Source organism: Myxine glutinosa, chromosome 9, assembly GCF_964187855.1.
Source record: "Myxine glutinosa chromosome 9, kmMyxGlut1.1, whole genome shotgun sequence".
Taxonomy (NCBI): Eukaryota; Metazoa; Chordata; class Myxini; order Myxiniformes; family Myxinidae; genus Myxine; species Myxine glutinosa.
The window spans coordinates 137,209,959-137,225,734 of NC_136269.1; the positions used below are offsets into that span (position 1 = coordinate 137,209,959).

General features: G+C 48.0%; 1 protein-coding gene across 1 annotated transcript in view; it reads left to right on the forward strand.

Annotated features, from left to right (window-relative positions):
* LOC137434868 (F-actin-uncapping protein LRRC16A) overlaps nucleotides 1-15,776 on the forward strand; it is a 265,856-nt gene that overhangs the window by 204,718 nt on the left and 45,362 nt on the right. The window contains 3 exon segments of the mRNA XM_078784989.1: nucleotides 13,037-13,169; nucleotides 13,172-13,447; nucleotides 13,549-13,735. Coding sequence (XP_078641115.1) covers nucleotides 13,037-13,169; nucleotides 13,172-13,447; nucleotides 13,549-13,735 — 596 coding nt within the window.

Consider the following 15,776-nt stretch of genomic DNA (forward strand, 5'->3'; position numbering starts at 1 on the left):
CCTCTTCCCTCGCCCGTGCTCAGCGACTACCTCGAAGCGCCGCTTCCGGTTTTTGACGGCGCTTGTCGTTTTTGTTGTAGGTGACGGGTGACATGTTAGTATATATATATATGTTAGTATATATATATATATTAGTGGTTTATTAAATATAGAATTAGTTCAGGTCCCCTCTTAGATGTATGTTTACCATAGATCGTCTGTACTGGGATGGTAGTTTTGTGTCGGAAGGTGTAGCAGGCTGTTTTGTGTGGTGCATTGGTGGTGTACAAGAGACGGTTCCCTTTTAATTACATCTTGACAATCAAACAAGGTGCAAGTCCCATTAAGACCGGCCTCGGTTGCAATGCCATGATCGAGGCAATGGATTGACGTGAGAAAGCGCGATTGAGCGGGCAAAAACGACAAGCGCCGTCAAAAACCGGAAGCGGCGCTTCCAGGTAGTCGCTGAGCACGGGCGAGGGAGGAGGTGGAAAAATACGCATGCGCGGATGGCGTGTGGACAGGCCTTCGCGGCGGGTTCCCGCCGGAGAGCTCTCTCCGCGCGTGATTGAGCGGGAGAAACGGAAAATCGTGCTGATCGAGTGGCCGATAAGGAGAGCCGGTGGCCGCCATTTCGCGACGCTTGATGCGTGGCCGATAAGAGGGCGGGCCGCCATTTGGCAGACTGCAGGCCCAAGCGGGGCCTTCGAATCTGGCGACATCGGCTTGTTACGAGCTGCATTCGCCCTTTTCACATCTTCACCTCTCGTCCATCAACACCACCAAGTACCCCCCTGTCTTGTATGAATGTTGTCCAGGCCTAAGGTTTATCTCGTTAGGGTCACCCCGCGAAACCCTTAATTGTAGCTCCCTAGATAAGAGCGGGTTATTACTCATAGTTGAATTATAATGTTATCATGAACGCCTTGCTTGTTTTGTGTACCCTAATGTTCCCCCATTAAATCTGGTTGATTCGTATGGAAGTTGCCGCACTGCATTCATCTGTGTCGCATTGAAGAGCAATCCGCTCGATTTGTAATTAAAACCAAACTGGCTACAGGTTGCGGCAGACTTCGCTCGGTCTCTGACAAACCCAACCTGTAGCGATGGGTGTCTCCCCAACTGGCAAGGCACAGGTGTAATTTGGTATCGCGATAGAGGCGCGTAACCCGAGATCTGTGTCGAACCAGCCGGCGTTGCACCCGTGGGACGGCCGTGCCGGGAGGCGCGACCCGTCTCCTACAACACTGGTGTCAGGAGTGGGATTTGGACCTGGGGTGCATTTCGCACCCCGAACATCGATTGTGAGAGGCGCGTAAAGAAAAAAAAACAAAAAAAAACACGTCGCTCGCAAATTCCAAATTTGGTTTCATTTTTATTTTGAGTGGATTGGGTGTCAAACTTCGTAATTTATAAAGGAAGATGGAGTCGCAAAATGGCTGCGCGGCTCAGCAGCGTGACACGAGGTGGGAGAGAATCGGTATTAAGAGTGCAACGAGCCGCACATCACGAAGAAAACGCTCCCACCCACCGATCCAAACCACGTGGTCACAGCATGCGTCATGGCAAAATAAGCAGGACGACAATGCGTACATTAACGAGCTTCATGCACGATTGGGGGATGCCTGGGAGCAGGTGGAGTGTAAGGAGGATTATATTGGGGAGTTACACATGAAATTGCATGAGGCACTACAGCAGGCAAGTGAGGTTCAGGAAAATGAGGAGCAAAGGGAGTCACAACAATTGGTCGATGCACAGGAACGAATTCACTGGACGGAAATGGCCTTGGCCGGCGCATTGCGAGACAACACAGATTCCAGATGGGAACGAGCACGGATTCTCGAATTGGAAGGCATAGGGAATCAATTGGTGGAAAAAGTCCAGGTACTACAGGGAGAAAAGAGGAAAGTAGAGGGGAGTACCCATGAGTTGGAACAACTGAAGGAAAAGGTAAGATCCGGTGATCAGACAAGGGAAAGCCTAGAACAGAAGATAAAAAGAGGGGAGGAATACATGGAACAAGAGAAGAGCAAACTGAACAAGAGAATAGAGAAAGAACAAAGCAGAAACTCCCGGGATCGGGAGAACTTGGAAAAGGAAAGAGAGGAACACGATTTGGAATTGGAACAACTGAAGGAAGAATTGTCTGAGAAATCAAGCCAGTTTCGGGAATCAGAGTACAGAGGAAATGAACTGGCACGTCAAATGGAAAGTAGCAAGGAATACGGGAAGAGGATGGACAAAAGGAGAGAGGAAGCATGCGAAAGAGTAGAGGAGATAAGTGAGGAAAAAGAGAGGATGGAGAGTGAAATGTTAAGGAAACACACTGGGCAGATTGAGCAGATAGAAGGTAAAGCAAGACTAAAAAATGAGATGGAGTTACAGAAACACCAAAACAAAGAAAGGGAATTACAAAACAAGCTGAGGATGTTAAGTGAGGAAAGAGAGAGGACGGAGAAGGAAACGTTAAGGAACCACACTGTGCAGATTGAACAGATGGAAGCCAAAGCCAGGTTAAAGAATGACATGGATGAAAGGGTAATGAAAGAACAACGAATGAAGCAGGAGAAGGAAATCAATCAATTGAGAGAAACGACGAGATTGGAGAATGAAGAACAAAAGAGACGATGGGATACGAAACAAAAAGAATATGAATTTGAAATTGATCAACTAAAAAGGAACTACACTGTGCAGATCGAACAGGCAGAAGCCAAAGCAAGGTCAAAGAATGAGATGGATGAACGTGTAATGAAAGAACAACGAATGAAGCAGGAAAAGGAAATCAATCAATTGAGAGAAACGACGAGGTTGGAGAATGAAGCACAAGAGGGACGGTGGCATAAGAAACAAGAGGAATATGAATCGGAAATTGACCAATTAAAGGAGAAAGCAAGGGTGGAGTCCGCAGAGATGGAAAGACTCCGGAAAGGTAACGAACAACTAAAAAGGCTCAGAGAGGAAGAACGACTCAACTGGGAAAGAAAATGGAGCCAGGAAGTAGGGCAGCACAATAATGTGGGATGTGTGACGTCATCACAGGGAGGAATGTTAGTGGTGCAGGACTTGATTGGCATCACTCGTCGAATGAAACAACAATTGGAGCAAACCCTGGTGATGGAGACATGGAGGGAGTATACGGGGTTGTTGACTCATGAAACACATTTTGAGCAGGTCCAGCAAGTGAAGCTGACAGCCCCAGAGGAGTGTGGCGAACCAATGATGAGCGACCGGACCGATGTGACTTTGGAACGAAGCAGGTACGTGGGCATCTGCATACATGGTGCGGATGATGAGCTTCAGTTCGCAATTGGATTTGATGTTAATCAAGAGACTCCGTCCGATGGGGTGCACGTATGCGTGACACCTGAATGTGTGGATGGAATGCCTGTGGATGAATGCTGTGAGCCCATAGTCCAGTTTACAGCACCGGGGTGTGCTGTCAAGGCCGAAACGTGTGTGAGTGCGGAGCATGGAATGAGTGGTGACGTAGGAAATAGGTTCGAGGTGCAAGGGGAAATAGAAATTCCACCAGGAGCAGGCTTTAGAAAGGGGATTGTAATTTCTCCCTCAGCTTCAAAGGAACTTCGAGGTAGAGCGCAGATGCGTAGCAGGCGGCGTTGGCATGCGTCACATACTCCCTGGACCCATTTTCGAACAAGAGGGGCCCAGCAACGACACCGCCAGGTGTCCCTTGGTCATCGGACCTCTCTGAGGACACGAGGGGTTCGGCTAGCTAAATGGGATTTACCTGTCTTCAGGGAATTAAAGAGAAGAGGGGGAGGCCGCTCCCCCAAGTGGGGTCTACCTGACTTCCGCGAACCCTGGAGAAAAGGAGGGGGTGGACCACGACCTCAATTGAGACGTGACCCTTATGAGCCGTGGCGGAAAGGCGGCGGGGCCATGTAAGGGGTAATGAGGGATTCCTTCCCTCACTCCCTTTCCAATGAGCCACAGAAGCAGGCCAGATTGGAAAGAAAAAAAAAAAAAAGGGGAATTCTTGACTGAAAATAATATCGAGAGAGATTGCAAATTGAGAGACTGACAGAAGAGACAAGAGTGGCACAAGTGGATGTGCGTGACTATTTAAAAAAAAAAAAAAAAAAAAAAAAGTGAGAGAAATAGTGGGGACATGACAGACAGGGCGTTAAACACCCCTGCAAAAAAGTGGAAGGTGTTGGATGGTGTTGTGGACGGTGTGTGGCACTGTGGAATGAATGACGAAGGTGTTTGGGATGAATGGCGTGATTGTGTGAATGAGGAGAGTGAGTGCGAACAATGTACCCTGTTGGTAGGAGTCTCCTAACCAAGTGAGTGTAGGTTAGGGGGACTTAGTGGATTTGACGTGGATTCTGGCTGCTGTTCCATTGTGCAGGCGGACTGCTAGGGGTAGGTGCAGCCAAGGTATGGTGGTACTGGCTGGGAGTGTGACATGGTATTGGAAGTTGGTGAGTCGGGAGGGGACACCAGACAGTAGGGTTTAGAGTGCTAAGAGAGCACAGTGCGGGGACTAGAGAGCCACCCGGTTAGAGTGCTTGGAGAGCACAGTGTGGGGGCTAGAGAGCCACCCCTTATTTAGGAGCGCCAGAGGCGCGCTCAGGTGAACCCCGAGGTCGCTGGGTGTCCCCCACCACCTATTGGAAGCAGGCAAAGAGGCCTAGTTGTAGTCACACTCCCCAGCCAATGAGTTATGCCTGGCACCACCAAGTGAAGAAAAAGAGACAAATAAGGGCCTTGCCCAGGTTTAAAAGAATGGAACAGTGTGCCAGGTTGGGAAAAATGGGTCATTAGGATCATTGTGGCAATGGCAGGGTTTGTGCCATTGGTTAGAGCTTCAAGTAAAAGGTTAGGTTCGATGAACTCTCCTCCGCACCATTCATGTGTGACACCTGGTACGAGTCGTGTTGATGGGAAAGTTGTGAACAAGGGCCAGGTTCGGTCGCCCTCTCCAAGTGCCAGAGAAGCCACCAGTGTGTCATGAGCACACAGATAACAATTGATTAAGAAGCACACCATCCTGTCAGCTAAAAAGTGAAAGGACTTTTTAAGAAGACCATACTAAAACAAGTCGTACCAAGATAAGTCAGGCAAGGAAGGTTAAGGGTACTCTTCATTTTGCCTGGGCTGAGGTCATCACCCCCACTTGCACCCTCAAGAATGCCTCCAGACTGCATTTGCTTACCATCGGTAGAACTGTGCCACCTGCTGTCCAAGGCAGGGCTTGTTGCCTGCTGCTGCTCGGTTGTGTGCCATGTGGGCCGAAGCATTTTTGTGGGCCATGGAGGCCAAAGTGCTTTTGCGGGCTGTTGCAGCCGAAGATTCATGCCGTCTTGTGGGCTCAGTGGGCCGAAGGACTCTTTGTGAGATTAGGCCACTGGGCCGACTGAACTCACCTGGTGAGAGGCCAATAAGGCCACGAAGTAAGGAAACCCCTCTGGGGTGAAGACACAACACTGCCGGGAGGAGGCGTGAAGGAGCGAACACGTCAAGAAGCTTTGAAACTCTGAATGTCTTGCTCCGATGTGAATATTGGTGTTGAAAGTAACATTGAATGCCCTCCTGCGCAAATGCATAATTAGAATGTTAAGTATTGTGCATAGAGTGTGGATGTGTTTGTTAGATTAGTGATCCGACACACTAGGATAGGGACATGCCAATCTTACTGATACTTTGCTTCTTGGAGTTAAGTGCTTGCAATGTTGTGGGTTAGAGTAAATGGGAGATTTGTGCTGTACGTTAGACAGGGCCATTCCCGCGGGCTGCCCCTAGTGGAGGCTCGGGAGAGCCTCGGGAGAAAGGTGGGGGTAGTGTTGCGGAAATGGCCCTTAGTGGTTTATTAAATATAGAATTAGTTCAGGTCCCCTCTTAGATGTATGTTTACCATAGATCGTCTGTACTGGGATGGTAGTTTTGTGTCGGAAGGTGTAGCAGGCTGTTTTGTGTGGTGCATTGGTGGTGTACAAGAGACGGTTCCCTTTTAATTACATCTTGACAATCAAACAAGGTGCAAGTCCCATTAAGACCGGCCTCGGTTGCAATGCCATGATCGAGGCAATGGATTGACGTGAGAAAGCGCGATTGAGCGGGCAAAAACGACAAGCGCCGTCAAAAACCGGAAGCGGCGCTTCCAGGTAGTCGCTGAGCACGGGCGAGGGAGGAGGTGGAAAAATACGCATGCGCGGATGGCGTGTGGACAGGCCTTCGCGGCGGGTTCCCGCCGGAGAGCTCTCTCCGCGCGTGATTGAGCGGGAGAAACGGAAAATCGTGCTGATCGTGTGGCCGATAAGGAGAGCCGGTGGCCGCCATTTCGCGACGCTTGATGCGTGGCCGATAAGAGGGCGGGCCGCCATTTGGCAGACTGCAGGCCCAAGCGGGGCCTTCGAATCTGGCGACATCGGCTTGTTACGAGCTGCATTCGCCCTTTTCACATCTTCACCTCTCGTCCATCAACACCACCAAGTACCCCCCTGTCTTGTATGAATGTTGTCCAGGCCTAAGGTTTATCTCGTTAGGGTCACCCCGCGAAACCCTTAATTGTAGCTCCCTAGATAAGAGCGGGTTATTACTCATAGTTGAATTATAATGTTATCATGAACGCCTTGCTTGTTTTGTGTACCCTAATGTTCCCCCATTAAATCTGGTTGATTCGTATGGAAGTTGCCGCACTGCATTCATCTGTGTCGCATTGAAGAGCAATCCGCTCGATTTGTAATTAAAACCAAACTGGCTACAGGTTGCGGCAGACTTCGCTCGGTCTCTGACAAACCCAACCTGTAGCGATGGGTGTCTCCCCAACTGGCAAGGCACAGGTGTAATTTGGTATCGCGATAGAGGCGCGTAACCCGAGATCTGTGTCGAACCAGCCGGCGTTGCACCCGTGGGACGGCCGTGCCGGGAGGCGCGACCCGTCTCCTACAACAATATATATTATATATATATATATATATATATATATATATATATATATATATATATATATATATATATATATATAATTATATATATATATAATTATATATATACATATATATATATATATATATATATATATATATATATATATATATATATATATATATATATATATATATACACATACATACATACATACATACATACATACATATATATATATATATATATTGTTGTGGTTCTGTCGCCTACCTTCTACCCTTATCAAGGGGGGATTAATCCCCTTGTCTTTACTGACCTGGCGCGAACCGAGACTTATTACGCCCCTTCCGGACAGCGCCAAATAGGGTTTCGGGACCAAATTCTCGCTCGTACCTAAGTACTCGCGCTGCCCTGGAAGCGAGGAAACAAGTCTCGCATGAACCACGGGTTGTTGGAATACGCCGAGCGGTTTGCGTACACATGATCCGCGCAGTTATAACTAATGGAACCCGATTGGAGTGATCTTATTCTTGCCACGCTTAGTCAATGGAGAAATCATGGGAACGATCGAATTCAGAAGAAAGGAAGAACAGATAGGTTTAATGATTATCACACGTATGTACAGTTCAGGACGAAGAGACACAGAGCAATCCTTATACAGGCTTAATTATCCCAAAGACAATGGGCCCGTCTCACTCACACTCACACGGGGTATTGCAGATGGTCAGGTGTTCCTCTGCGCGTCCCAGGTGGTTCTCGTTCAGCTCTCCACGGTCCCTGGCACGTCCGCGAAGACGGAGATCGGCGAAGACAAGGCCACGTAGCGCGTCGCTTGAGCAAAGGCGATATATCCGGGCGAACGGCAGGGAGGGCTTTTATGGCAAAGGCGGGACGGCTTTTATGGCGAAGGGCGGTTACGCAGCTTCGTTCACTCGCTTGGCTGAACCGCGCAAGTTATAAACGCCTTGGCTGCGCCCGCGTATCTCTTGTGATAGTCAAGTTCATACAGTGCGAGTGATGCAAGTCCTCTCCCTCTCCTCTACAAGTGCTCTTCCCCCGGCAATTCCCATTCAAGTCCTGTTGAGGGTGTCAGGGAACTTTTACTGAACCCTGAAGGGAATAACTCAAGACGAGACTCAGATTAATTGAGCTTGGTACGTCTATCCGAGCCAAGGTTTATTCCGAAGTTAGAGGGAAACTTGTTACACAAAATATAACCAAGATATGACGTGTCGCTTGGTTGAAGAAATCTTCTCCCCTCTCGTCCTGCTTCTTCTGATGATTAGTCTCTGCTCTCGGAGCATGGTGCTTAAGTAGACCTTTGAAACTTTGTTGTGGTGCGATTGAAATTCAAAGATCAACACAGAACTCAGCGGCTCCGTCTTCCTGGCACCAAAAACCCATCTAGTCTTTATTATCAGCCACTAAAGGCATACCATAGGTCACTTATCGGAGGCAAAGGAGAAGAGAACATGCTCTTATCCCCGCTAATGTCAACCTTCTCTGACCTACACAATTCCACTCCCTGACTAATGCATCCACCCTTGGCTTAAGTAAACACTCGAGCCTGGTGTTCTCCATTTATGGGTCAAAGAAAACTATTTACAGATGTTCCCTTATCACTTCAGTTCCAAGGCTTTGCCAAACTGCAGAGTAAAACACATTCTATCTTTAACAATGGGTCAAAACTCGTTTCTCCATATTCTTACATGCTTTAAGAACAAAGTTTACATTGACGTACAATTTTAACCACTTGCATAACTCACCGACCCCAATAATCATAGAAATCTCCCACAAGGGCTTTGTGCATCGGGTTATATAGCCCCGCCCCTCGAGCCTTCTGGAACTCACCAGACTCTTCTCACCACGCCCTCTGACGCCACCACCTCTGAGCCCTGATTGGCGGCTCATGCTTACCTTCATCGCCTCTGCCGCTCCCGACCTCAACGCCGCCCCCACCTTTTTAGGCCTACCTCGTGTTAGCTCGACTAATGAACAACCAATGCTTAACAAACTGGATTGCGCCCACAGAGGTGGAATGGTTTGCCGAAGTAGGACCTATTCTCCTGTCTTTACACAACGCAGGATTAACACTGGAAGGGGCCTGCTCTCACACATACTAAGACATACCTATACTACAAACGAGGCTACATGTTGCTTGTGTGACTATCTATGGGGGACAACCTTTAACCTTTATTGAGCTCACTGTACACATCTCAAAACCGTAGCAATATATATATATATATATATATATATATATATATATATATATATATATATATATATATATATATATATATATAAATAATAAATAAATAAATTGTTGCGGATCTCAGATTACGGCGCTCCCCTTACCGAGGGGGGTTTAATCCCCTCGTCTATTACACTGGCCGTCCGAGTCCTAGAAGATATCGCGCTCCTTTGCGGGGTTGAGGTTGACCAGGGTGACTGGTCAATGGAGTCCCAGATACCTTCGCCAACCTCTCCGCAAAGCAGGACAATACTTCTGCTCGAGCCACGGACAAGATGGAAGATTGCCGAGCGGTTTAGCAATCCGAGGCTCGAGCCGTTAGCAAAAAGACTAACCCGATTCTGAGCGGTTCCTATATCGTGCCACCGATATTCAATGGGGAAAAGACTAAAGCGACCGGATGAGAGGAACCAAAGAATAAGAAGGGTGAAGGAAGAACAAATATGGTTTATTAACTATCTAAAAGAGGAAACGAAAGGCAGGAATATACAAAAGAGAGGAAATAAAAGGACATAGGGCAACCTTATACACTCTTATATAACACGCCCAGGACAAACAGACAGACTCACACGGAATGGTAGCTGGTAGGGGAGGAAGGTCCAGGCAGATGGTTCCAGGCGATGGGAAGGTCCAGGCTCCGGGTCCGCGGGCGAAGAACGGCTGGCAGCTTAACGCACGACCGGACCTCACATATGCGAGGGGCTGGAATGCGTGTACGTATAGCGTGCCGAACGCTCTCAAAACCACGGCAGTTCGTATCGAAAACGATCGTCCCAAACGATCCTCCGCGCAATGTTCTTATATTCGCTGCCTCTGCGCTGTTCCCTCAAGTTTGCCCATCTTCTCTCCTCGCATCTGCCGATCTCCCCCGCATCTGCTCTCTCCTGAAAGGGCTTTGCGCTCACGCTTTTATGACAAGCCTCGCGTATGAAGCCGCGTCCGCTTTGCTCCGCCTACCGGTGAACACGCCTCAGCCCGGATTGGCCGCGAGGGTTCATTCGTACCTCCCCTCATGACGCGTTGATGGGGCCACGCCTATGTTCCGGGCCACTCCTCCCTTCTTCTCCCACTCTGACCGCGTGCGTAATGGCGGCGGGCAGGAACAAACCAAAAGGCAGCGAACGCTGCTGGCAATGGCGGCTTGGGGCGAGCTTTAGCTCAACGGCAGCGAATGCTGCTGGCAAAAGCGCGCCATACAATTTGGAGAGGGTAAAGCCGCAAATGAATAGGAATGGGAATTTGAGAAGGGGGCTGGCTAGGTTATTTGATTAATACAACGCAGAGTCAAACGATTGGAAACAGATCCTTAACTGAAACATAGACTAATGAAATAACTAAAGAAGATCCTATGGTGTCCTACGTGTTGTACATGGCCTAACTAGGGTGCGACCTTTGACCTTTACACCAACAATGGGAGTATTTACAGGGGATTATTTATAAGGGAACATTTACAAAAATTTACTAGTGAAGGGTTCTCAAAACCGCAACAATATATATATATATATATATATATAACATAGTTATAGCATGACAAAAATCATGCCGGGTCGGTCTCCTGTACCCAGCCCTGCACCGAAGTGTTTAATGAAATGAATGATCGTTTTAAGGCCATTTTCCCCGCTAGAGCAGGGGTTAGCCTTGTGGGCCCCATGACAATCATGGTTCTCTGTTTGAGGCAATGTTTTTATGGCCGGATGCCCTTCCTGGCACCAACCCTTAGTTGCCTCTTACGATGCGCAGGGATACGGTGTACCTATTCTAAACCGGGGTACACACCGGGATCATTCATCCCAGCAAGCTGGTACTCAATTTGCCGACCTCGGAAGGATGACAGGCTGAGTCAACCCCCCTGGTGTTAATTTAGCGATCGACCGGGATTCGAACCCAGGATCCTAGGATCCCAAGCCGGCACCCTAACCGCTAAGCCAACACAGGCTAATTTAGATTAACGATAATGCAAGCCTTCATACGTACGGCCGGCTGGGGCTGACCTGCGCTGTGTGCACGACACCTCACATGATGTGCATGCAGGTAACACGCGTCGTGCGTGATTCATCCTCCACGCGCTTTTCATCCTCCGTGGCATTTTCCTGCTCTTTTGTCATTTTCCCAGTTGTTGGTGTATATTTCTTGATATTTCTTTATATATATTTATTTCGTCTTTTTTGCAATTATTCGGACTGTATCTGTTGCCATTTCACCCTCCTGTGCGGCATCTTCTATTCGCACCTGTTTTTGGGAATTATTTGCAAGGTGAGTTCGGGATACTTTTTCAGGTTTGTTGTGTTCATGTTTGTTTATAAATTGCATCCGATGGTCTATTGAGCATTTCACATACTCAGCTGGTCCTACACTTGTCGCTCTGTGCACCTGGTTGAGTTCCATCAGGCCGCTCCCTCCCTCTCATCTCGGCAGGTACATTCTCGAGATGCACTGGTTTTTGTAAAACATTTTGTGGATGGTAAGGAGTTTTCTTGTTTTGATGTCTAACTTGTTGATTTCTGATTGGGCCCAGTTTATTATTCCGCAGCTATATTGAAACACTGGTACTGCGAGCTGGTTCATGGCTTTGGTTTTGTTTCTTGGGGAGTTGTATGTTTTCAGGATCAGCTTCGTTCTACGTAGGTGTTCTTTGGCGATTGTTTTGCGCATTTGTTTGTGACATATTTGGTGGCCCTCTTCTAATCCGAGGTATTTGTACGATGCTTCGTTTTCTAACTGCTGTATTGTTGTTTCAAGGTCAATTGTTATGTTGTCTGTTTTTGTTGGTTTACCTTGTACAAATGTGCACTTGGCACACTTGTCTTGTCCAAATTCCATTTGAATGTCCTCGGAAAATTAGTTGTTCTGGCAATTTTTTTGTCATTTGGTTAGAAGAGCTTTAAATAATCTACTGTATACATATGGGAGGGAACTGAGTGGCGTGCTGATGAGGAGGGGAGTGTCGTTGAAGCTGAAGGGAAAGGTGTATGCTGCATGTGTGAGAAGTGTTATGATTTATGGGAGCGAGACATGGGTCATGAATGTAGAGCAGCAACGAAGGCTGGAAAGGGTGTAAATGCGAATGGTTCGGTGGATGTGCGGAGTATCATTGAGAGAGAGGAAGACAAATGATGATTTGCGAAAGATGATGGGAATAGAGCCTGTGATGGATGCTGTGAAGAGGAACAGGTTGAGATGGTATGGTCATGTGTTGAGGAAGGATGAAAGTGACTGGTTGAGAAGAGTGATGGAAATGAATGTAGAAGGAAGTAGAGGATGGGGAAGACCGAGAAAGACTTGTCTAAAGATGGTGGAAGAAGAAATGCGGGCAAGGGGATTAACAAGAAGAGATGCAGAAAATAGGGCAAAATGGAGAAGGTTGTCATGGGGACCGCAAGGCTAACCCCCACTCTAGCAGGGAAAATGGCCTTAAAATGCATGTTGTTATTGTTGTTGTATTGTATACATAGTGTGTGTGTGTGTGTGTGTGTGTGTGTGTGTGTGTGGTTGTGTGTGTGTGTGTGTGTGTGTGTGTGTGTGTGTGTGTGTGTGTGTGTGTGTGTGTGTGTGTGTGTGTGTGTGTGTGTGTGTGTGTGTGTGTGCGTGCGTGCGCAGCTCCTCCAAGAGCATTATACCATGTAAACAGAAAAAGGGGGGTGAGGGGTTTGCATGCCATCGGATAGTCAATTGTCATCACAGTTCAAGCAGTTTTGAGAGTATTACGCTGTAACTGAACCAAGCTCAGTATGTTCTACTGTCCGTCTTGCCATCTCACAGTGGCTCCACTTGTAAACTTTGACAAATTTTTTTGATTGTCAATATCATTGTGTTGTCAATACAACAAGATCTCTGAGTGCTGATGCTAACAGATGTGATGGAAACCACTAAGTTTAGTGGTGAGACTAAAGGTTTGTTAATTGCTGTGTGCTGCAGACGTCAGGGCCTCAAACGCGCTGATTCCTCAGAAGCGACCACAGATGCTTCAGACAAACGGCGGGACTCAAAGTTGGGCAACCTTTTTGGGTTCATGAAACCACGTGGAGGAAGCTCCAAGACTGACAGATCACAATAGTGCCACTTGGCGTGGAATCGTCCATGGAATCTGGAATTATTCGAGCTGAAGTGATGGAGAACACATGGACGGAGGAGATGCGACCCGCCGAGCCTGGGGCTACCGAAGGGCAGATTGAAGGTGGCCGGAGCGTGGCGGATGAAAGGCCGAAACCAGCTGAAAGAAAGTCCAGTTCTCCGGGTGCCCGAAAGGTGCCCGGTTATCCTGTGATGGGTGGAAACTTGCTCGCAGAGATGAAGGCTAAGCAGGAAAAAAGAGCCATCATTCAGAGAGTAAGTGTGCCCGTTTCTTGGGCTGAGCCTGTGCTCTGGTTGAGAGAGATGAGGTGAATGACTAACTATTTTGCTTTTGACTGTGATGCAGAAAGCTGCAGAGGGTGAGGGTGAGTCTGGAATAAAGGAGATGGCTGAACCATTGAGCAGTAGAGGAAGATTGACGGGCCCGGTTTCCGTCCTACCCACGAGCCCCCAAGCCAGCACTATTGCCCTCCCCACCGGGAAAGCCAAACCCCATAAATAAAGCACCGTTCTCATCACGAACAAAGCCCAGCTGGACGTCTGGTGAGTGTATGACATAAATACGGATATTACACTGTCTGTTTGTTTGTCATTGTGTGATGCAAATTCCAAATGGATTATTAGATCTGCCAAATATAGCTGGTCTCCTCAAGTTGTTCACCGTTTCATAACCAAGTACATTTATGGTTGGGCCTAACCATCTTGAGTTTTTTTGCATCAGAGTTGAAGGATCCCATTGAAGGAACAGCTCAATACAGAGAGATGACCATCGGTATAAAGAGGTCTCTCTATAGAGACAGCTACAGCTAGAGCACATAGACTCTCTCCTTCTATCCTCTCCATGTTATGTTAGCGCATGTTAGTGCCAATGGGCTGCAACCTCCTCCAACGTCCTCTGATGGTCAGGGTCTGTCTGTCTCTCTCTCTCTCTCTCTCTCTCTCTCTCTCTCTCTCTCTCTCTCTCTCTCTCGTCTCTGTCTCTGTCTCTGTCTCTCTCTCTCTCTCTCTCTCTCTCTGTCTCTGTCTCTGTCTCTGTCTCTCTCTCTCCCTCTCTCTCCCTCTCTCTCCCTCTCTCTCTCTCCCTCTCTCTCCCTCCCTCTCTCTCCCTCTCTCTCTCCCTCTCTCTCCCTCTCTCTCCCTCTCTCTCCCTCTCTCTCCCTCTCTCTCCCTCTCTCTCTCTCTCTCTCTCTCTCTCTCTGTCTCTCTCTTTCTCTCTCTTCTCTCTCTCTCTCTCTCTCTCTCTCTCTCTCTCCCTCTCCCTCTCCCTCTCCCTCTCCCTCTACCTCTACCTCTACCTCTCCCTCTACCTCTCCCTCTACCTCTCCCTCTACCTCTCCTCCCTCTCTCTCCCTCTCTCTCCCTCTCTCTCTCCCTCTCTCTCCCTCTCTCTCCCTCTCTCTCCCTCTCTCTCCCTCTCTCTCCCTCTCTCTCTCTCTCTGTCTCTCTCTCTCTCTCTCTCTCTCCTCTCCCTCTCCCTCTCCCTCTCCCTCTCCCTCTACCTCTACCTCTACCTCTACCTCTCTCTCTACCTCTCCTCCCTCTCTCTACCTCTCCTACCTCTCCCTCCCTCTCTCTACCTCTCCTCCCTCTCTCTACCTCTCCTCCCTCTCTCTACCTCTCCTCCCTCTCTCTACCTCTCCTCCCTCTCTCTACCTCTCTTTGTTATTCGTACTCTTCACCCCTCTCTTTCTCTCTCACTACCTCTACTCCCTCTCTCTACCTCTCTTTGTTATTCGTACTCTTCACCCCTCTCTTTCTCTCTCTCCCTCTCTTGGAATAGCAATGTGTTTACATTGTTCTTTGCCATTCAGCTCGGGTGTTCTAAATGTACAATTGTACATCATAACATTTTCTCCAATGCTTGGCAAGCCTTCGGCCCACTTGTTTCCCCCATGTGTTTTTCTCTTTCTCTCTCTTTTTTCATTTGGACTATTATCATGGGGTCATTAAAACACTAATGGAGCATGATACGAACCTCGCGTCGCCTCCTTCATGAACTCAAGGGCAAACAAGAATGGCAATGGGGTGCCAAACGAAGTCCTCAACGAGCGCACTCAACCCAGCCTTGTTGCCGTCGCGCCTCGCTCACGGTCGCTCATGTTTCAGCTCGGGGACGCCACACCCTAACATAATGACTGCTGTGAGGGTTTTTCGCTTTTCATTTTTTAATTCCGTTTTTACACATATGCATAATGCCACTTGGATCTTCGAATGGCTTTCACACCTGCACGCCTGCTCAAATCTCCCACGGCAGGGACAAGCTCTGCATGGCAAATGCGAAATGTGGAAAATGTTCTATTTGCCATCTTTTCATTGCATTACACATTTTATAGCCACCGCAGTTGTCGTAAAATGATATTTAATGTAGCATTCGTTGATCGTAGAAGGGGTCGAGGGATGGAGAGAAAGGCGGAGATTGAATGGGACAGAAATTGCAACTGATACTTACAGGCGAGATGAACTGATGACAATTTGATAGCAGTTCACTGTTCGTGACCTTTCAAAAAGATTTTCTAACAAAACGGTTTCAAATAGCTGTCATAAGCATTGACAAGCTAAGAGCTGACAGTCTATAACACTCTAT